Source organism: Alosa alosa, chromosome 2 (assembly GCF_017589495.1).
Source record: "Alosa alosa isolate M-15738 ecotype Scorff River chromosome 2, AALO_Geno_1.1, whole genome shotgun sequence".
Lineage (NCBI taxonomy): Eukaryota > Metazoa > Chordata > Actinopteri > Clupeiformes > Clupeidae > Alosa > Alosa alosa.
In genome coordinates, this window is record NC_063190.1 from 5,707,949 (window position 1) to 5,731,372 (window position 23,424).

At 45.6% G+C, this 23,424-nt stretch overlaps 2 protein-coding genes across 3 annotated transcripts in view; both read right to left on the reverse strand.

Moving 5' to 3' along the window:
• Positions 1-1,203: 1,203 nt before the first annotated feature.
• Positions 1,204-12,199, reverse strand: atp1b2b (ATPase Na+/K+ transporting subunit beta 2b). 2 transcript variants are annotated; one of them, XM_048269518.1, is made up of 8 exons: positions 11,710-12,199; positions 6,554-6,682; positions 6,212-6,325; positions 5,684-5,889; positions 5,061-5,123; positions 4,529-4,555; positions 3,504-3,605; positions 1,204-3,316 (listed from the first exon to the last, which is right to left on the reverse strand). In XM_048269518.1, exons 1-8 carry the CDS (start codon positions 11,801-11,803, stop codon positions 3,146-3,148), a joined length of 906 nt encoding a protein of 301 aa, XP_048125475.1. In that variant the 5' UTR covers positions 11,804-12,199; the 3' UTR covers positions 1,204-3,145. The 2 variants fall into 2 exon arrangements, with proteins under 2 accessions (XP_048125475.1, XP_048125485.1); XM_048269528.1 differs by lacking the exon at positions 4,529-4,555.
• A 1,011-nt stretch (positions 12,200-13,210) lies between these two features.
• The window catches only part of LOC125291254 (neuronal tyrosine-phosphorylated phosphoinositide-3-kinase adapter 1), a 30,512-nt gene continuing 20,298 nt past the window's right edge, over positions 13,211-23,424 (reverse strand). The window contains 6 exon segments of the mRNA XM_048237932.1: positions 13,211-17,127; positions 19,079-19,185; positions 19,711-19,941; positions 20,623-21,876; positions 21,879-22,532; positions 23,151-23,424. The exon segment at positions 23,151-23,424 is cut by the window's right edge and continues 169 nt beyond it. Of these exon segments, the coding sequence (XP_048093889.1) occupies positions 16,639-17,127; positions 19,079-19,185; positions 19,711-19,941; positions 20,623-21,876; positions 21,879-22,532; positions 23,151-23,424 (3,009 nt within the window). The 3' untranslated portion in view covers positions 13,211-16,638.

Sequence of the window (23,424 nt, forward strand, 5' to 3'; positions counted from 1 at the left end):
CTTACTCAGTCATTACTGTTCATGTTTTGAAGGCTTATATTTGTCACAATGAGAGCGATAAATGCTGGTTATTTCATGCAAAGTATTTTTGGTTAAAGGGGGAGGCAAGTTTGTCCTTCACATGCATATAAAGCAAAGGCGAAGTTTGCATCTGTATGTCTGCGCAGCACCAAGAACTAATGATACATTGTGCTGTATTTTAGACCAGCTTTGTTTGAAAAGAAAGCCCTTACATTCCTGGAAAAGGACATGGCATCATGATTGGGAATACCGCTTGAGAGAGATGAGATGAGAGAGGCGGCATAGAATTGGAGTGTCAGAAAACATGTATTGCCTGGGTAAAAGTTTGCCGAAAGATGTTGACATTTTGTGTTTTGTGTAAGAAAATAAAGACAAGAGAGAGGTAAAGAACAGACAGAAATAATAGAAGGTGAAAAGAGAAGCAGGGACGACGGAGGGCGGAGGAATAAAATAGAATACCTGTTTGGGATTATCCAATCAGATTAAGAGATTATGCCGTTGAATAGTGAGTGGTAGAATGAAGGAAGTGTGCTCACCTTGGATGTTCTACAGCCTGTAGAATGTCTTAACTTTAGCGTGTGCGTCTATTGGCCACACTGACCACTGCTCTGGCCAATTTAAATAAAGGCCTAAAAAGAGAGATACACTTTGAAAAGCTTTACAAGAAAGCAGCAGGTAGAAGTCAGGGACTGCGACGTCATGTTACGAAACCTGCTCTGGGTGGTGTAAGGTGAGCAGTGTGTGTGGACCTCGCACAGATCCATTGATGTTTGGTGAATATGCATGAGCCTGGCTCGACAGTGAACTGCAGGCACATCACATTTGGCGCGTTCCCGAGATCAAAGCCAAGCAAAGCGGGCTGTCTTTGTGCTGACTTACTACTTGGTGAAATGGAAGTGTATTTTTAGCATAGTGTTGCTAAGGCCCATGTGCTGGACTGAAACAGAATGATTCCAAAGTCAATTCTGGCTAAGTCAGACCAGCGTAATTGCAAGTGAGGACAATTACACATGCAGGAGAGCACCTAGGGTTTTTAAACATTACCCATTATGGGAGTTTGTGGAACTTTAATGTTTTTGTATGTGCATTTGTAAACAAAATGCTTCTTTGAGTAATTGCGTAATTGCTCAAAACTCAGTTACTTGACGTTTTTGTAATAACACAAACAAGGAATATAAGCCATGATGTTTAGTTGATTTTATTGACTGATGTGCTGGAGAAGGGGCTACAGGTTTGAAAAGGCCTTTTCCACTGAGGCCTGTTGCCCAGTGCTTGAACGAGTGAGTACAGCTAGTTCTCCATCTATCAGTGTCACCTAAACGGCCTTCGTAAAATTTGAGTTTAGAGTTAGGTATGTACATGAATGCATGACAGAAACAGAGATTTCAACATAAATTTAACAACCAAAGAAAAGAAAAATAACACACACACACACACTTGCACGCACTCTTGCACCCGCACATGCATACTCACACTCTCTCTCTCTCTTTCTCTCTCTCTCTCTAACACACACACACACTTACACATACGACATTTTGTCTTTCCAGTGACTGTCTCAAGCTTTCCAATGATGTCTGTTCACAACACACAACCACAGTGCAAATCAATACAAAATTAAAACAGCATCTACTTCTCACTTGTAGAATAGATGCCATTAGTACAAGCAAAAAGAGGGGAAAAAAGACTAAACAAAATCAAACAAACAAAAATAACTATTTATACATGTCATATAAACAAACGTCCACATGTCCCATATGGTGAAGCTGTATCTCTTATGTTTGGAATGGTTGAGTGTACAGGATGACTTCCCGATATATAAAATACATTTTGTTTTCTTCATGATGGACAACACACAGCTACAGTTAGGGTGGGATAAGCACCATCATCAGCACACTCAACTCCAAGGGTCGTGAACTCAGCACTCTATTATAGTATGGATGGCATCCTATCTCTTGGGTTGCATTAATGAGTTAATGAGGGGATGAGTGTGTGCATGTATGTGAGTGTGTCTGTGTGTGTATGTGTGTGCTTGTATGTGAATGTGTGCGCATTTATAGAGTGTGTGTGTGTGTGTGTGTGTGTGTGTGAGAGAGAGGGGGAATGAGAGCAGCGGAGGGCTGATGGGGGTGTGAATATGATGCCCCGTTGCTGTGTTGTCCAGTTACTCTTGGTGAAATCAATGAGCCTCATGGATAATGCACACGTTTAGAAGAATTGAAATGAGTCACCCTGCGATGCACCCCTCATTATATTAAGACGACACACGCGTACAGAGAGAGCCCACTATTTGCTGTCCAAAAAAAATTTACGTTGTCAGTGTGTTTTACCCCTGCAGCAAAAACAGTCACTACATTTTGAATGTTTTGAAATATCTGTGCAATAATTTATTATTTATTTTGCTCAGTAATGCACTTTTTCTGTATTTTGTAGAGGTACAGAAGCATCTCATAAATGGCTTGAGTTGGAATGGGACACTCTTCGCAAAGCTGTATCACTTCACAAAATCATACAGCTGTTTTGTCCTATATTTTCCTCAACTTGGTCATGCAATATAAATAGACTCCATATTGGTATACTGAAAATAGCAAAAATGTTTCCCCAAAGCCATCACACAGAAAGAAAACTCAGTACTGGCACCTATATCTCCTCTCCACATAACACAGCTATGGTCAGGAGCTGGATGAGACTGGTGGAAACGTCCAAGCTCAGAAAATGGGAAAGGTGTTAATGTAATCTCCAATTCAGTACAGTTTGCCAATTGGAATGCTTGAATAGAATGGCATTTTGCGTGTTTGGCTCGGTAGCTGGCCACGGTCCTTGAGATGCTTCTATCTGACGTCATCAAGAAGATTGGGAGGAAGTGTTGGATGCTTGCAACACCAGGAAGTATCACGCACAGGACAGGTAAGTGGATTTAGAACGAGTGAGAGCTGTCTATCACCCCTGTAGGCTCCTCCTGAACCTTGTTTCAAAAGACATGATTAGGTGCCAATACTGGTTTGGGACTTTGCATGGGGATGGATGGATGTAGTCTGTGTGGGTTGTGATGTGCGGTGCTGTGCTGCGCTGCTTACTGTGAGATGTTAGGGGACTGTGTGGGCTAGTAAATGACCCGGCTTTGCCTTTAGTTTCTGGTGTTCACCCTTAGCCTGAATATCACTTTGCCAGCAAACTTATCCTTCTCGTCCCCCTTAATTTGGAAGCCTCCAGCGGTGATCTTGCACTCGACGTTGATGTCGGTGTTGGTGGTGACGTTGAGGAACTTAATGGCCACCAGAGGCTGGGAGTAGTTTACCTGTGAGAGTGTGGAGAATTTAGATCAGGTCTGGCAATTCCAACATTCAGAGGCTCAAAAGGTAACAATGACCTTTAGTGCAGTTCAATGTGCATTTTAAGGATTGTGTGGTCTATTTAGACATAGAACAATGGACTGAGAGATTGAGTACTCTGGCATGACAAAAGAGGAGCAGTGATCTCTGTACCTGTGCTTTCTTGCCATAGTAGGGGTAATACATGAGGTTGTATGTGCCATTGGGAGGGAAGAACATCACCTGGCCCATCTTATCTTCTTCACCTTCCTCGGCCTGAGGTAAACACAATAGGTTGGAGGATTAGACACCAGCAGATATCATGCTGGAAACTGACACCAAACAGAAACTCATCAGAGGGTAGGGTGAACTGAACTCCGCTGGTCTTAACTGTGACTCAATCTAGTGTAAGAAATGAATCCTGCCGAATTGTATGAGTGATATCATTTCTCCAACCAAGATAAAGTTCTAAAGTTTGGTCCCAGGTGTGGTTTGAAACACCAACGATCGTAGAAGGGTTTTTGGGTGTAAACCATTGAAAACCATCCCAGCCAAAGGTATGAGGTTAACTCAATTATCATATAGATAGGACAAAAGGCTCTCTGGGCCAGATTAATTTGCACTGAGACCAGCATATAATGAGTTGGTAACTTTGGTAGTTCACGCAGACCGGACAAAGTAGTTCATCCAGATAGGACGAAGGAGAGAGAACTCCAGAGAATATGCCGAGGGCAGGCATAGGTTGAACCTTTGTGAACTTTGTTAACCTTTCTACCATTTTGCACTGGAATAAACCACTTTGTACTGTATCAATCAAAAATGTCCTATTTTTTCTTACACTAGTGAATATGTCAAGTGTGTATTACATCACACTTTTCACTGAGGTGTGGACATAACTGTAAAGTAGATGCTACATAGGTATGGATGCTACACTATGGATGCTACATAGGTTTGGATGCTTTAAAGGTATGGATGCTATATAGGTATGGATGCTTCAAAGGTATAGATACTACATAGGTATGGATGCAACATAGGTATGGAGGCTTTAAAGGTATGGATGCTTTAAAGGTATGGATGCTACATAGGTATGGATGCTTCAAAGGTATGGTACATACACAAGCACTAGTCAAGCATTGATGTCATTGCTACAACTTTATTACTAATTTCCAGCCTTATAAACACTTGAGAGTTGTCCTTACTTCTTCTTCTGTAACAACTTTGTATCTCTAAAGAGCAAGGAGGGAAACAGACAGTGACAGTTTAGAGACAAGAAGAGTGTTGCCAAGATATCATGTGACATGATATTTGGTCAATGGCCCATAGTCAGACTTTAACGGTACCACAACATGGTTACGTTAAGATTGGAAAAAGTAGAGAGGTAAACAGACAGGAAGACAGGAAAAACATAATACTGTTTTCTAAGAATTGACTATTGATCTTTTTGTGGAAATAAGGGAACAGTTCTCACACACACACACACACACACACATGTTTTACGTATTATTCACCCATATCCTGTACACCATACAACATTACTGTGTATTTTAGTGAATTCTGACATTATTGTGTTACAATGCCTCCACCTCCACACATAGCCAGTTGACATAAACTGCTGGCCACCACGGTTGGGCCATGTAAGTTTAATCTGAAATGGATCCCTGTTTCCACTTTAATCCATTCAGCGACTGGGGATGTGATAGGAGAGGAGCTGGGAGACAGACAAGCGCTCACCCTGGGCGCACAGGTGACAAATGGAGCCTCGCCGTCCTTTCCACCTGGCAACATCCCAACCACCTGGACGACAGAAGGAGGGAGAAAGAAAGAATACATGAAAGAGGGAAAGTATGAGAATGGAATGACAGAAAAAATAAAAGATAGAGGTAGAAAGAAAGATGTTAGATGGAGAGATAAGGGTGAGAGAGAGAGAGAATGAGAGAGAGAAAGAGACGGGTCAAGTTCACTCGCTTTCAGACACAAAACTGACACTCATTAATAATGGACTGTGGTGAGTGTGGTGCCTCACTGCCTCCCAGGTAGTTTTGGGTTCCCTAACCTCAAGAGCCAGCATAAAAAACAGGCCTCGTGTAAACACCCTATCACTTCAGCTATTCTCTTCAGATCCACTACATTTCTTTGGGAGTGTGTTTTGCCATCACGTGAAATAATACAGTGAAAGTTGACATTGATGAAAAATGCTTAATGCCTTGGGTGCACTGCCATATCCAAAGAGCATCCTACGATATTGAAAGCAGATCACATACAACTCTTCATCTCAGGCACATTTCCCATGTCCTATTCTCTTCCGTCCTCATGACCTACCACTATCTCTCATCCCTTATTCTGCAAATTCATACCCGATTGAGTTTGATGATGACGCAGGGTTGTCCATCACCAAAACCATAGGAGCGGTCAGTCAAGCCGGAGCACTCTCCCAGAATGGAGCGATTGAACTGGCAGGAGCGTTTGGGGTAGTTCCTCACACTGCCGCTGTCCGACTGGAAGAAGTACTTGTCAGGCGTGCACTCGTAGTTCTTCTTGGCCTGCTCAGTGTCATTGTAGGCTAAAGGGGACACAGATGAGAACAAAGGCATCTTCATTAGGCGCTCATTATTTCCTCCTGTGAGTTTTTTTCTTTTTTTGCTAGATTGTCTCTATCCAGAGAGTGAGTGCATGTGTAAACTGTACATGAGTGAATGCTTAAATGAACTGGACACTATAGCCTAACTATAACTGTTTTTTTACACAATCGGCTTAGCCACCTCTCTCCCCCTCCCAATCTCTCTTGAATCTCCGTTTGTTCATTTAGAAATTCACTCATTTCTTATATCTGGAATGTACGGTGTCACAAACAAATCAAAAGTTCACTGTTAACGGTAACTTACGCGACAGAAACTGGTCCAGCGCCTGCACATACATGTCCCAGGTCTCAGTGTCCTCCATCATGTAGTCAATCTCCAGAAACCCATTGGGACCATGTTTAGGCCTGATCATCATGCCTATGACAAAAGTACAAGTCAACCAAAGCCAGAGAGAGATTGCACAGACATGTATGTGGAGTCCAGACAGTTATTCAGCTATGAGCCCGCTATAGAAACCCTATTTTGTTGTCCCTGAGTTTATGTTCAAAGTGAACAAGTGCATGCATATTACTATAGGTTGGTATACTTGGATGTGTCTGTGAGGAGTTCATCCGTCTGTTGGTGTGTGTGTGTGTGTGTGGGTACCTGGTATACCCAGCCTGTCCTGATATTTTGGCTTGTTGTCGTCCAGTAACTGCAGCATGACATACATGGTGAGGATAAATACTCCTGCCAGGAAGATGTAGAAGGCCACATAGAAGAGGATGATGAGACCTGCCGAAAAAATAAAAATAAAAAAATAAACCCAAGCGCATAGAGAGCATGAATAAAACAGAAACGTAAACCGACTTCACAAAAACACTTAAACACTGTACATTTCACATAACATTTTAACACTGTATACTTCACAAAACACTTTAACACTGTTTCCTTCTAGTAATAGAGGATCCAATTCTAAGTCCAAGTCAAGAGGTATATTACAGTGGACTGTATACTACAAAACCAACAAACACACATATACACATACACACACACACACACACACACACACACACACACACACAAACATACATATCTACAAACACATTGTTGCAATTAGGAGCACATATATTGTGGATAGGTTACATACACCTAGCAGACGTGTCCAAAATGACCATGAATGAACGAAACAATGAAGATGGCAACACTCAGGGCCCAGTGACTGTCCTGGTTGAATCTTTAAGATCTGACTTTCATGGGCTCCATTCGATCAGTAGGATCTTATTCATGGGAGATTCGGTACCTTAAAGGGATTGCGTTTCCCCTCTGTTGACTGCTTGAGAGACACCTTTATGGCAGTTAACAGGGAGGTGCGGCCTGCTCTAGGTATTTATTCCCATTTGACCAACACTGTGGTTGATTAGTCGGAAGTCATGTAATGTTAAACAGCAGTCTTGAAACTTTATTCAAAGGCCAAAAGGATCTTTTGGATCAGTTCCAATTAGTATCAAGTCCCAGAATTATACGTGTTTCCATTCAAATTTGTTTTTCAAGATTTAAAACATAATGTGATTACTACTACTACTACTACAATAATAATAATAATAATAATAATAATAATAATAATAATGAATGAAAATGTTGCAATAAGTCCAATGTTTTAATCTCCAGCAAAATCCTGCATTATCTTGTAGTATTGTATCAAGCAGTATTGACTGCTGCAGTTCTGCAGGAGCTACGTTCACTGTTGAATTCCTACATCTAGTCCATGGACACAGCACATCTGGTTGTGTTGTTCATAGCTCTCATCACATGAAGCTTATCAAAGCACCAAATGCAAAACAACAGCATACTGAAATGCCCAAAAGTAACATGACTTTTTTTCTATATGGTCACTACACTATGTGGAGTCCGTTTGTCCCCCTGCTGCTCCGTAGGCATCAGTGAGGTCTAATCCTCTTTGCTGCTTACTTAGAGTTGGAATCTCCACCTTGCTGCCCATTTACACCAATGTCAATGGTGCTACACAAACCCAACGAACATATGCTACGCTTACACAGATGCCACTAACACAGACTGCTATGGCACGCACACACGCGCGCGCGCACACACACACATATACACAGAGAGAGATAGAGAGAGATATAGAGAGGGAGAAGGAGAGAGAGAGACTTTATAGAAAATCTGCATATGTACTGCTATGCCCCTTCTCTTATTGGCAACTGATTCATCCTGTCATCCTGACTTGAATGCCTGGAATTTGTCCAGATTAATTACCACAGACGAGTGCAGATGGAGGGACAGAGAGATAGAGTGTGTTGAGTGGACAAGGAGGGTGAGACAGCGAGAGGGAGGGTGGGGGAAAGAGAGGGACCATAACAGATTAGGGTTAAGGGGGTCAGTGGATTTGAGGGGCACTCTTGGTCAGAGGGGTACTTTACCACGGCAGTGGAATCACTGGTATTATGATCGTATAGTAAAAATATAATATTTCAGAGAATACTGTCTTTAAAATTCAAGGCTTAGGGGTCTATTACTATTATTATTATGATTATTATGATTATTATTATTATTGTAACTAGTAGTAGTAGTAGTAGTAGTAGTATCATTATTATTAGTGTGTTGTTGTTATTATTATTAGGGTATATTAATGCACTATATAAATGTAACCCAACATCATTGACCCATCACATGTGACAGATGCAGCTAATAAATGGGTATTGATGTACAGTGCAACAGTGTAAAGACAATTTGCACTCATACTTATTTAAAGCACTATACTGGGCAAGGCTATGCAGCTCGTAAGCAGTTGTTACAGCAGCCCTGCACTGATGTCTGGTGCTGCTGATGATTCTGCATTCACTGCAGTGCTGGTCTGCCTCAGTGCAGAGCTGGAGCAGTATGAACTCTGCCAAGAGCTCACTGAGGAGCTGAGGGGAGGCCTTTGGCTGCTAAGGATGGGGAGAAGGCAGCCTGGCTAGAGAATGTTCCTCATATGGGTGCTACAAAGGACAGATGTGTGTGTGTGTGGGGGCATTCATAGGTTTTGCTTATCTGTGTGTTATTGGGTAGAGATGGATGTGTGTGTGTTCATAGAAGTGTTTATCATGTTATTCACACATTCACATCCACACATTTTTAGCATCCATTTATATCAGACTCAGAGACCCATGAGGGAGACAGAGTCTGAGGACAGTCACTGATAGTGTCACTCTCGCCCTGCCATGTCACTACTGGTTTAGACCATAGGTGACTCAACTGAGTGTAACCACACACACACACAGAGAGAGAGAGAGAGAGAGAGAGAGAGATGCACATATCTACACATATACACATACAACTAAAAACATACACAACATTAGTCTGAGTGACATCAATATCCTTGAGTTGCACTGGGGAAACTGGCCATTGGCCATGCAAGTCGCTTTGGATACAAGCACCAGTCAAATGAATAAGCAAGTAAGTCATTTTGGTGCTTTTAACTATACCTGTATTCTCCACCTTTTGTTATTTTGTTTTTTCTCAATTTTTCAGCTTCTTTTCAACCATAGAGCACCCACCCCTCCCCCCTCTTCTTTCTGTCTCTTATTATTTCTCTGATGGCCAGGATGTGAAAAGAAAGGAACAAAGGTGATGATTGAAATCAGCCGACTGTGACACACAAAGAGACCTGCTCTTGGAACATTAACAGGCAGCTTTCAAAAGCTGACACCTCTCGGCTATATCAAAAAACACACATTCATCTATTTTTACATCAACACCTACTGCTAGGCAACAGACTGATGAAAAAGGCCTTTGGAGTTCTGCCATCTTATGATGATAAAAATAAGCATTAATAAACAAAGACACCATTAGACCACCAGCAACATGCTCTAGAACAGATCCGCGTCTGATCTTTACCGGGTCTGTTCTAGGCTGAGCTGCTATAGACCATTCCCTTTTTGTTAAAAGAAAATGAAAGGAAACCTCTTACTATGTTAATTTATCAAGTAGCCTAAGCATGGTGAACAAGGAGTCATTCCTCTGACTTTGAAGCTTTATTACGGTAGTTCACATCCTTAACCAAAGATGTCCTCTAGAAAAACAGGCCATGGTCAAGGCGTAAGCAGTAAGGGCGGTTAATTAATTTATTCACCTGACCACACAATGGCTCAGTAGGAGAATTGTGCTTGTGAATTATTTAACTGGACATTTAATCCCCCTCTGGGAGCAGCTCCCGTGGCTAGCTGGCACTGAAAGCGCTCTGTCCACTGGTATCCTTTCTCTTGAAGCCTGTTGCCTCATTCGTCACTGCACCATACTGCTGGAACACCACCGCCTTCTCCTCCTTCTCTCTCTCTCCTCTCTCTCCCTTTCTCTGTGCGCAGAAGATTCGTAGATGTGCTACGACTGACCTTCTGATAAAGCTCAGGTAAAAAGGATGAACGCAGAAGGCCAATATCCCCTGGTTTGAGGGAGGCTACAGAAATAGCCTAATTAACACGCCTTAGAGAGCACGGCTTACCAAGGCCAGCAGTCCTCAGGGCACCCAGGTCGTGCTGAGCTGGCTGAGCAAGTGCATTGTGGGATAGATTTTTGTACAGGCTGTCATGCTGTCAGTCACCCACCAGCAAGCCCTGACCAAACGCTATTTTAGCAGTCATGTATGATTGGGAGAAGACGACCCTGTTGAACGGAGCCATTCAACAGCAAGAGGCCATTCCATTTAATCATGCGTATTCAGGCTTCTTGCATTGGTTTGTTGAGATATAAACTACCAATCTAACTGTAATACAACATACTTTTAGTCAGAGCAATACCTTTGGACCTATCCAACCATACTCCTGTTTCTTTAAATCAGCCCACTATGTCACTCAAGTCTCATCAATAATTTACAGTAGCGCTCTCTCTTGCTTTCAAAAACACACAGTTCACATCCTAATTACAAAATTATTGAGTATTGGAAGGAATTCTTGGTGGTCTATAACATGTCTCCTCCTAAATTCCTTAATACCACTGGATTTTACATATTCAAGTTAAGTGATCCCCTCCTTCACTCTCTTTGCGAGGGGAGGGGAGGAGAGCGGAGAGAATGCAAACAGAACTCTGCCATGGAATTTACCTAGATTAAAACACCTTGTTGGTGACATCACTGTTCATTGTTCACATTGCGTTTCTTCATGACGCTATTGCCTAGTATGCCCATGGCGCAGTTCTACCCCAGGCGGATTATATGCTTATACTCTGCGTCTTAACGCACAGCAGAGCTAAAATCTCCTGCACGTCGAATGCATGTAGAGGCGTGCATCAGACTTTCAATATGCTGTGAAGTTGTACTGGACTAGTCGAACAGGCACCCTCAACTCTTAACTCCAGCACATACATATTGACGTATCTGCGCAATTTGGAATTAAATACGAAATACGATATCAAATACTTTCAAGCAATGGCCATTTAGCTATAATTAGCTGCTAAATCAATGGCCATTTAGCTATAAATAGCTGCTAAAACTACAAGCCTTTCTAACTGAAGTGACATGATATATCGTCTATTTATTTATTTTATGGAGACCCTTTAGGTGAGAGTGTAGATTTGACCCTGCTTAAATGGATTAAAACGAACGCATACTGCAAGATACTGCAGTAGCGCAACTGCATTTTCAGCACCAACAGTACTGGACAGCGACCGGCATCGATAAGGAGTCGGTGTATGTTGGGATACTAAATGAATGTGCATTTCAAGACACGGTTCACCTGATGCATGCACTTATGAATTTCATACAAGTTTGGCTTGTATAAGGGCCGTGAAGCAACAGAACCAAAAGTCAAAACTCTCCTACTTACCCCAACTGCTTGCCGTTCGGCCCAGAAACTCCTTGGTCCTTGAGTTCCAAATTGACTCCTTCCATGATCCACCCTTGCCGTCATCCTTGGCCATTTTTACTGATACTAACAAGGTGCACTCAACGGCTTGAAATAAATTACAGCAAAACTATGTCTTAGCTTGTGCCACAATATGGTAAACTGATGGTTTACTCTTTCTTAACCCAAAACAATAATAAAAGTAGGCCTAGCCCCCAAAACAAAGTTAAAAAGAGATGAAAGCTAAAAAAGTGAGCACGATATGATTGGTAGGTTAGCGGTTCTCTGTTATCTCATTACAGAAGAGCGTCCACTAAACTCTTGCGGATGTAACTAAGCTAACCCAAACTCTTCAACTGAAGCAGTCGGCATGCCGCAGGGTTTTGATGAGTGATGCAGAACGGTGGCAATACTGCGGTAAACCACTCTCTGGCTATCTGACAGCCTCTCTCTCTCGCTTCCTCCCCCGCCCTTCCCCCATGGCTGTCCTTTCTGTGCCAGTTCGCGCCACTAATCCACGCGCCACCACCTCAGCCAATTATAGAGCTATGCGGCTCACGTGGAGCCCACCTCCAAGCAAGTTTCGCATCGTTGAAACCCAAAGCTGCCAACGCGTTTTGACTGACAGGCGACCGAACCAATCTAAGAACGGAAACTCAGGGGAATCCTTTCCACACCTGTCGATATATGCACTAGCGCGTGTACTCCATATAGGCTACACCTTGACGTGTGAGGAGTGTCACGGAAAGCTCATTTTTAGCTTGGCTTTGTAGTCAGACTGGCGAGCTTTAATTCAATGAATCCGCAAACTGTAAATGTTGCATAACAGATGTTCCTCTTGGTGACATTTTTTCTCTTCGTTGTCTAACAACCTGTTTAGCATAAGAACAACTTCTCGTGAGACCCCATTACCCATGAACTGAATGAGAAGTAATGTTTGGAAAGGCAATATTGAATCAGAGCTTGATAGTTGTACTTGTAGTTTTTATTTATTTATGTATTTATTGACTCACTGCTTTTAAAGCACCCTTCCTGTAATGCCATCCACCCCAGACCTAGGCGCTGAACTCTGCAAACCTTTAGGCCTAGCGCCCAGCGCTCATGATGTCTGGCCTTCTGCCCACCTTCAGTCACGGCAGCTCTCTCCAGAGGTCATGTCTAAACTCAGGGACGGATTACTAGCCGTCCCCCAACACTCCCTAGTCCCTGCTGTGTCCTATGACAGCACCGTTTGTCATGGGGACAAGAGTGAGTGAGTGTTGCATGAGAGGTGCCCTCCAATGGCTAATGGAAGCAGTGACGTGAGTTTCTGTAATTTCCCACATCGTAAAACCAGGGTGCAACTCAAATTCAAGTGAAGGGTGCTGAATACAGCAGTTAACATGGTATGGCCTTATGTACATGTTTGTACACTGAAGAAAATGAAAATGCAATAAAATAAGGAAGATATAAAGAAAAGTAAGACAGGCATTAGTCATGGCAGTCCTATTCATTATATAAAATTTATTTCATGACGATATCAATGCAAATATAGCACTACAGTGATTTCCAAGGTACACCGTATCTTACCATATCAATATATTATGGCACTCATAATATGGCCACCGTTTAAGTAGACACGCAAAGCCGACAGCTTCTGTAAACTATGTTTCTCAAGAATACTTAAGTTACCCCTTCATCGTAATAAATCATTACTAGATGATTACTTAGAATATCTGAAGTACAAACTGGGCACGATTATGGATCAGGATAATAGTCCCAATCTCACTGATTTTTTTTTTGTCTTTTTTTGTCTTTTTACGATTCCTCTAAGGAATCCCAGCATGCATTGCAACTGTCCCCTTTTCCTTTGTGGTCATCTTCCCTGTATATCCAGTACTGTGGCTGTGTGGGGGAAATGGTATACCCTTTCACTATTCCCGTTGTGTGTGGGTGCTAATATGACGTTATGACTAGCAGCCTTATGGAACAGGCCATTTTTTGGAGCACAGCTTCAAAACGGTCAGCTCAAACCTGGTGGTCTTGTAATAACTAAGATACTCTGGTAACCCTGATACACTGTCTCCTTCCCGAATGTCTGTCGTAGTGTTTTGGAACTGTACAGGTGGGTGCTGCTAACTATTGGAAAATAACAACAACAATAAGAACAACCACCACAGCAACAACCAAGAAACATTCATGTGCCCATATTACATGTACAGAAGTATCCACTCCTTAATAATTACTACAAACTTCATCCCACTTGGCTTAAAATAAAGGAAAACAATAATAATAATAATAATAATAATAATAATAATAATAAACAAACAAACCAACAGAACAACAGCAAGAGAGAAAAGTGGTCACATTATCGGGAAATGTTTCCCCACTGATAACAATAGTTGTAGTTCAAGATAGCAGCAACGTATTCCAAAAATGTCCAAACAATGATCAAACCCAGTTGGTCATACCTGTACACAAATAAAAACGTGTTTAAAAAAGGGTTTCAATGCAACAATAGTAGTACCGCTTAAAGGGAGGTTTGCATAAATATAGCATGAGATCTGTGTGTCTCGGTGCCTTTGTCCAGAGGGCTTGCCTTTCACTGATTGAACCGTTCAGTACAGTGTAGACAGGATACCACAGATAAAACTACTAAATTCCTTTATAAAACAAATAAACACATTGTACTTTTATACATTATATGCTACAATATATTTATTGATTACAAATATGAAAGTGGAAATAATTGCTACATAATTTTCAATACAGTTGTACATATCTATTTTACAGTTTTAAGATTTGTCATTTTTTTTATTCTTAAGCATATGTTATGTTTATTTATTTATTCTTTTTTTCCATTTTGTGCGGATTGTTCCAGCATTCGGTTTGAGGTGAGTTACTGCATACCGATCTATCGAATTCAGCAGGTGGTTAAGTGTTTGTATGCACGTTTGTGGGTGTTTACGTGTGTTTGGAAACTAGGGAGCGCAGCTTGTGTGTAATGGGAACTTCCCAAGATGCAAATATGAACTCTGCCACTGGTGAGGAGATATACATACATACATACATATATATATATATATATATATATATATATATATATATATATATATATATATATATATATATATATATATATATATATATATACATATATTATTTCTTTAAATATATTACGCGGTGCCTGCACTGTGTATGAAAGACTTAACATGTCTAGCGTGCTAGTATCTTTTTACTCCACAATTCCACAATTCCCTGCTTGTATCCATTACATTTCTTCCATTGGAGCCTAAACCAGGCTGATCCCATGTCACAGTGCTGTTGTTAGTGAATTGTGATGTTTTAGCCTTATGCATGGTTGCATGACAGACTGGAGCTGTACACCAATATGAATCCATACACTGACGTGAGTTTTGATTTGTAAAAGCTGTACTCCCTGTCCAGTACAAACTTGGAGCCACTGGGCCTTCAGAGGCGCCTGGGTGGCCAGTGATCTCCAACTGATGTTGAGCGTGATGGCTGATTTTAGAAAGCTGTTGAACAATCAGACTCGGGGCCCAAGCTTGCCAAGTCACGTTTGACTTTGGGGGAGAATATTGCTACAAAAAAGGCTCTGAATGTTGTCAGAGTTATTTTTCCTTGTTATCCATCTGTATCTGTGAGTATGTTTTTGTTTATGTTTGTTTGTATCTGTGTTTGTTGTGTAGACTATTCTGAAACATTTTAGAGATATGTTTATTTATTTATATTATATCTTTCTACTACAAATATGGAAACTCTTAGGTAGTATATCCTTACTTGTCGTATGCCTAATTTATTTGGCACTCGAACAATACTCAGACATAAAGGAAATCATTCACACTAACCTTGACCCAGTCATAAACAAGAACTCAGGAATTCCAGCTCACTGATTATCAAATGTGTCTGACACTGTATAAGTGTGTCTGTTTTTGTCTGTGTCTATATAAACCTGTATTTGTGTGTGTATATGTGTGTGAGTGAGTGTGTGTGTGGTGTATTTGTCAGATCTCTGTGGGAGTCAGGCCTATAACTCTGCATCCTATGTGCTTGTCGACGCAATGATGCGCTGCTACAACTAGACACTTGCATTACGACCAACTTTAACATTCTAACATCCCAACGACCTTCAAAATGTACCAAATTGCTGATGTTAGAGGTCCAGCAGACTTGAGCGGTGGCAGTTCTTCGTTCTTCGAGATCATGAGTCACCCCCCCACACACACACACACACACAACAGAGCAGCAGGACGGCAGAGCCGATAGGCTCTGAGTGGGATGATGGGAAGCTGGAGCTGTAGTGGTTCCACCCACGCTCAGTGAAGGCCTCCGTCTGGACCAGCGATGGGAGGACATTGAGCAGACCAGTCGAACAATAGACGCGCACAGTCACCGAGGGAGAAATGACAAAACTAATTGCAGTCCTTTCCTCAGGGGTTTGCCAGGTTCAGCATACATCCTCTTCTGAGCACAAGGGAGAAGGATGCATTAACATCCACCCCAAGCTCAATTGGATCAATTATCTACCTACGTCCTTCACATTGTATGTGACTTTAGGGACTTTGAAAGTTCATGATAGGCATCAAGTATGAATATGCAATGCTGTAAACGTAATTTCCCTTCTTCATTTGTTTTGCTTTCTTCCAAAAGAAGGTGAGAATCAGTAGTTTTGAACTAGGTTTTTTTTTAATTATTTCATCTGTCCTTTATTCAGTAATTATGGCACATGTTACTCCCGGCCCTTCCACAGCCAACAGAAGCAGTCACAACCTCAATGAGTGCTGTGATCTCCATTCCCTCACCCTCTCAGTTAACTCACTCTCTCTTCCTTTCTCTCAATCTTCTCCTTCATCTCTCAACTGTAAACGTGTCCACCTCTCGTCCTTCTACTACCCTCTTTCCCTCTCTGCCTCAGATGGCTGTGTCCCAGACCACAGCCTGGGGCCTTTGGCAGGGCGGGGTACCCGTCTTGCGAGGCTCGGGGGTCCGTCTCCAGCTGGGCAGGATGGGCATGCTGTCCTGCTTGCACAGGCTCTTGTCCGGCCTCCGGTGGGCCTTGATCTCCTTGCAGAGGCAGCGCTTGCGTTCGATGACCTCCAGCAGCTTGCCGTCGCGCTGCGCATGGGTCCCGCCACTGGCGGCAGCCGCTGCGGCTGCCGCAGCCACAGTGCCGGAGACGATGGAGGCGGGGTTGGCGCCGGCGGTGATGGCGGCGCCCCCGGTGGCCAGGGCTTGCCCCTGCGCCAGCTGGGCCAGGTGCTGGAACTGCAGCTGCAGGTGGTGGTGCTGCAGCTGCTGCTGGAGTTGCTGCTGGTGGAGGTGGAGCTGCTGCTGCTGGCGCGACAGCGAGGGGCTGCAGGGAGACTGCGCTTGGGCCTGCGCCAGAGCATGGGCCTGGAGCTACAGCAGCACAGGAGCCAAGGAGGAGGGAAGGAACAGGGAGAGGAGAAGAGAGGAGTAAGGATGATGGCAAGGAAAACAGAGCAGAGAACTGAGTGAGAAGGAGGGAGATGGACTGTGGGGGGTTGTGTTTTTCAAGTGACTATGACTATGAGGATCTGGGAAAAGGTTAGGACTGATGGTTAGGAACCAACAGATCTTTAATACAGCTACAATTACAATTGATCTAAATGATAATATATAGAAATAAAAATGTATTTCAATGCAGTCTGAAAGATTTTGCTAACCCAATCATTTCTGGGTTCAATAGGTTCAGAAGCATACTCTAACTAAGCTTCAGGAAGCAGTACATAACAAGGATAATTAAAAATCATTTGATATGGTATTAGAATCGACGGGTTCACTTTCAGGTTCTCCTTTGAAATATGGGTGTGCAGTTCATATAAAGAAGAATTCATTACCATGCAGAAAATAACCTGCCTCTACAACAGAGCGTGACCCATGTGAGGACAGAGGTACTTGCTAAACCACTGGAATGTGCCAAGAGCGCAGGGCGTGTGCTGTGTGCTGTGCCAGCACTGGACACCAGGGGGCGCCATTGCTGCACCCACAGCCTCAAACTCCCTGCTGTGTGAGGGAAGGTCAAATGAGCATACACAGTCTGTTTCTGCAGCAGCACACACACACACACACACACACACACTCTCTCTCTCTCTCTCTCTCTCTCTCTCTCTCTCTCTCTCACACACACACACACACACACACACTCTCCACACTCCCTGTCACACATGCAAACACACACTCATCCACTCGCCGGCATACACACGCAGTCTTTCTCTGCGGCACACACCCAGACTGCGTCAGCATCTGAGCCGCTGCCAAGAGACGACTGTACGGAGAGCAGAGTAGAGCGGGCAGAACCATTCTACAGCAACTCTCTCTCTCTCTCTCTCTCTCTCTCTCTCTCTCTCTCTCTCTCTCTCTCTCTCTCTCTCTCTCTATCACACACACTGCCTGGCTGTGGATCTATCTTCATCACCATACACTCATTGACCCTTACCAGTTCTAAAATAGCTTCGCAACCACATACGCTCTCTGACAGTAGAGGTAGCTGTTGCCGGGGTAAAAATGCCAACAGATGTGGTGAATGAAAACACCACAGAAGATCAATATCAGTGGTGTGGCTGCTGGTGGGAGTAGTAGTACTACTAGCAGTTGTAGAAGTAGTAGTGGTAGTACCAGGGGGCAAAATAGTCAGCAATCTTTTTATAATCTTAAAGTCTTAGCCTAATAGAATACAATTTGGTCTATTGTATAAAAGCATAGGCTATATTAAAGGAATCTTAGTCTGTAGTATAAAAGTAAACATGAAAACAGCGCTAGCAGATATTACAGTGTGGTACGCATCTGGCCAGCCCTCTAACTATAGAACAATCAATGAGTCATAGTGACCTCAATAAACTGCATCGCTTATGCCTCAGCTCCCCTGGATAAGCTCGAGTGCTTCTCCCCACATTATCAACATAATTATAAAAACATCCAGACACAAAAATAATGTCAGCTTCGACAACAATGTTAACAATGACAAGCACGGCGATATAAACAGCAAAGGTTATGTTTGACATAACAGTGTTAATCATGTCTTGTACTCATTCTGTAATGACGTACAACATCAGCACATGACAGCACAGATTTAGATCATAGCGGGAGACATGATGGGCACCGTTTACTGGAATAATGTTTATTAGTGTAGAGTGGTAACAATAACAGAAATATTAGTGTTCCATAATGACAGGTCCCCCATGGCTTGTAAGGATGAATAGGGGCAGGGAAAGAAGCAGGGATTTGTTTTTTGTGTGTGTGTGTCTGTGTGTGTCTGTGTGTGTGTGTGTGTGTGTGTGTGTGTGTGTGTGTGTGTGTGTACAGGAGTTGATGGTGTGGCTGTTCTCACCTGGCTCAGTGCATCCTTGGCAGGCAGGCTGCTCTGCCTCTGAACGTCACCTCCGCCCACCTGCCTCACCCCAGAGGTGGAGGACGACCTGCCCAGACGTGCCAGCTCTGCCACAACACACACACACACACACACACACACACACACACATATAAATAAACATACATACATAGTCACACATAGAAACACACACAGGGGAAATTCAAATAGGAACTAATGTTTCTCTATGCTATATTGTACCTCACTGCTCTGCTTTCTGAGGCATGCAAGACTCCTGAAGCAGCCAAATGTAATTTCATGCTCATGAATATACTCATTAAATTACAACACAATTGGTAGTTTAATAAATACTATATAATGAATATATTATCTGAATAATAATTTGTGACAGGCAAATATCAACATTGTAAAAAATGCCAATTCAAATATTTCCAATTTAGGGAGATTTTGCAAACTCAATAATTTCTCAACAATGACATGGAAACAAAAGCACAGGGCCAATTAAACACATTTTGGACATGTAAATAAAACAAGAGAGTTAAAGAAAGAGAAAGAAAGAGAGAGAGAGAAAGAGAGAGTGGGAGAGAGAGAGGGAGGGAGAGAGAGAGAGAAGGAAGGGGCAGCTCAGTCACCTCCGTTCCGGCAGGCAGGGAAGGTCTGGCAGGGTAAGGGCATCCCTCTGCTCAGTGCCCTGAAGCCGGGCGGCCCGTCCGCCCCTGCCAGGCTCTCGCTGTGGCCGAAGGCCCGGCTGGAAGTGCGCACTGGGATGCCCGAGTGGCCACCGCGCAACCCCAGGGCCAGGTCGTCCCTCTCCTTCCTCAGCAGGCCGTCACTGCCGCCGTTCCACATGCTGCCATCTTCCTCTGAGGGAGCGGTAGAACAAGAGAAACACAGAAGGGGAGAGATAGAGAGAGGGACAGAGAGAGACAGAGAGAGGGGGGTTGAAGAGAGAGGGATGGAGAGAGGGAAGGGGAGAGAGAAAGATAAAGAGAAGGATTGAGACAGAGAGCGACAGGTATTTTAATATGACTGACGAGAAGTGCTTTTATATATCTGTTATCGAGGAACTACAAGAGTGAATCATTCATCTAAAGACTATTCTCATGGTCCCCGTATATCAAAGCACACTTCGGTCTTTTGCTTTCCCATTCAAGTCAATGAGAGGCACACTAGCCAAAAATAATTTACTGGGTAAATATAGCTGGCACTACTCCGCACTATGTAGGCTGAATCATGTTGTTTATATTCGGTTCCGTCTTAATGTTTTGCTCTCGGTTACATTGATGGAGTGAATGTGAGATAACCCTCTGGAGTCTTACGCCTGTCAGACACTGTCGAGGTTGGCAGACATGCCTTGAGATTTCACCTACCTAAAAAACATTGATCCAAAAATACAGGCAAGCCACTTCACATACTGAATCAAATTCAAGATAGATTGTCTTGAACTTTTGTCTAAGTATGCTAGTACTCCATTTTTTCTCCTATTAACCAGGAAGTAGCCCTCTCCCACATCCCTCCCTCTGCCCCTCCCACCTGTCACTCACTCTCTGTGTCTCTGCTGCTGTGACTGAAGGACAGCTTCCTGTGCATCGGCCAGTAGGGCACGTCGTCCGGCAGGCCCATCCCTGCGTTCCCGTCCCAGGGCATGAAGCCCGCTTTGCCCTGCAGGGACGGCGGCCCACTACCACCCCCACCTCCGCTGCTGCCACCTTTGGAGCCTGGGTCATGGTGCAGGGAGGGCAACTGGGACCCCCCCCTGAGGCTGTCGTAGGCCGGGGGCCTCCGGAAGCCCACGGAGGGGTAGGTCCAGAGCAGGGGGCTGTCGGCCGGCGGGGGCTTGTAGGCGGGCAGGCCGTGGGAGAGGGCGTGGGGGGTGTGGGAGCGGTGGAGGTGGGGGCGGGAGTGCGGCCGCTGAGAGGAGGAGGAAGAGGAGGTGGAGGTAGATGTCGGGGTAGGGGTGGTACTGGAGGCGTGCGAGGTGGTGGACATGTCACCCAGGCTGGACGACTGAGCGTCCCTCTCCCGATCCCTCTCGCGATCCCGGTCCCTGTCTCGATCCCTGTCCCTGTCTCGATCCCTGTCCCTATCTCGATCTCTGTCCCTTTCTCTGTCCCTCTCCGGCTTGTCGGACTTCAGCAGGAAGCTGACCGACTTCCCCTCCTTGCCCTGTGTTTGCGTCTGCGCCGTGATTTGGGAGGAGGAGGAGGTGGCGGAGGAGCAGGTTTTGCCTGACTCCTTGTCGGGCTTGCGGTAGTGGTGGTAGTGCGAGGGCCGGTGGTGCGGGTGGTGGTGCGGGTGGTGGTGGTGGTGCGAGTACGGCGAGGAGGACTTGGAGGACGGAGGCAGCGGCGTGGAGTGACTCCGTGCTCTCAGTCCAGGCGCCGGGCCCAGCTGCGCCTCCCTCCTCTCGGCCTGCTGCTTGTCCTGCGCGCCCCCCGAGCCCCCGGACGACTCCTTGGAGGCGGGGAGGCTGGAGGAGCCCGAGGAGCCGCTGCCGCCGCCGCCGACGGAGGAGGAGGACGCTCCACCGGACGAGGAGGAGGCGGAGGATTGGGCATTCTTGGAGGCGGAGGAGGAGGAGGCAGCGGTGGTGGAGGAGGAGGAAGAGGAGGTGCTCTTGTGCTGCACCGCCACCCCACTAGAGGCAGCGGCGGGCTGGGGGAAGGCGAGGAGGGGCGGCTTGTGCTGGAGGAGGTTGGGGAAGGGCGCGGGGATCTTGGTGGAGGAGGAAGAGGAGGAGTCCAGCTCCGGTTTGCCGCCCTGCAGGAGGAAGGGGGTGGGGGCGCGCGGGGGGTGGGACTGGACGACAGCGGCACGGGCGTGGAGGAGGCCGAGGAGGAGGCGCAGGGCAGCGGGGACGAGTGCGAGATGGACACGGTGGCCTTGGGCTTGGACGACGAGGAGCACGCCGGGGAGGAGGAGGAGGGACGCGGGAGAGGGGACGAGGCGGCCGAGGTGGGAGCGCCGGCCGAGGAGCCCCCCGAGGAGGCGTGGTGGTGGGGGTGGTGGTGGTGGTGGTGGTGGTGGTAGGCCTTGGAGGTGGAGGAAGAGGAGGAAGAGGAGGACTTGAGGCGCTCGTGGCGCAGCGGCGGGCGCCGGTGGTGGTGGGCATGCTCGTCCGGCAGCGGGTACTTCATCTCCTCGTAGATGGCCTCGCCCGGGTCCGAGTCGGAGTCCGGCGTGGTGGCCGAGGGCGTGAGCGGCGGGTGCGGCGTGGCGGTGCTCTCGCGCGTGAACACCTGCCCCACCATCTCGATGTAGACCGGCTCGTCGTCCAGGCCGCGCTCGCCCGGCGACGCCGACGACTCTGCGTTCTGGAAGGGCAGCGGCGTGGCCGGCGGCGGGATGCGTGGCGGCGGCGGGTCGAACGAGAGCTGCGTGCTCGGACTCCGCTTGGGCTTCAGCGGCGGAACCTTCTTACTCGCCATCTCCCCCGAATCCGACTTCTTCATGGCTGAGAAACGAAAAACAAAAGAAAGAGAAAGAGAAAGAGAAAGAGAAAGAGAAAGAGAAAGAGAAAGAGAAAGAGAAAGAGAAAGATAAAAACTCCATCAATCAAGGCACAGTGAGGCAAACGCTCACACAACCTCCAAGAAAAGTACCAGTCTTTTTACCTCAGCCTTACCACCCAGAATTAGCCTCTTCAGATAAAAATCATTATCTTGTTATGTGTGTGCGCCACTGACTGAATAAAACTGGCAAGGCATGGGCTGGGAATCTCTGATCTAAAGGTTCAGTAATCAAAACTGAGAAGGAGAGCGACCTGGGGGATGTGGATCAGAGACAAAGAGAGAGGAAAACCCTGATGGAGCAAAATGGGTGTGAGGGAGAGAGACGAGCGATCACATAAATGCGGCGTGGCTGTAGGCAGATGAGCAGTAATTGACAATCGCGAGTCGGGTTCGGTTCTCAGACTAAGACACCTGCTCCACCCTGAAAGCTCTCAGACAAATGATTGGGGATTTCTAGCGGAAACCAATCAGTCATAAACACACACACACACCTACACACACACACACACACACACACACACACAGAAAGCCCTGAAACACATCTGTTCTCTCTTGCTCACCGTTCTTCTTCTCCCCGTGCTTGCTGGACGAGTGGTGGCCCTGGCTGGACTGGGCCGACGACGGCGGTGGTGGCGGCGCTTCTGAGGGCGGGTGCCCACCCATGCCCCCTATGCCGCCCCTGGGCGGGTGCTCCTGCTGGGGCGTGGAGCTGAGCCGCGTGCTGGGGTGGCGCTTGGGCTTGGCCGGCGGGCAGCGGTTCCCTTGGCCCTGGTGCGAGCCGTCGTCCCCCGGGTAGTCGCCGTTCTCCAGGCCGCCGCCCGGCTCGCCGGCGCC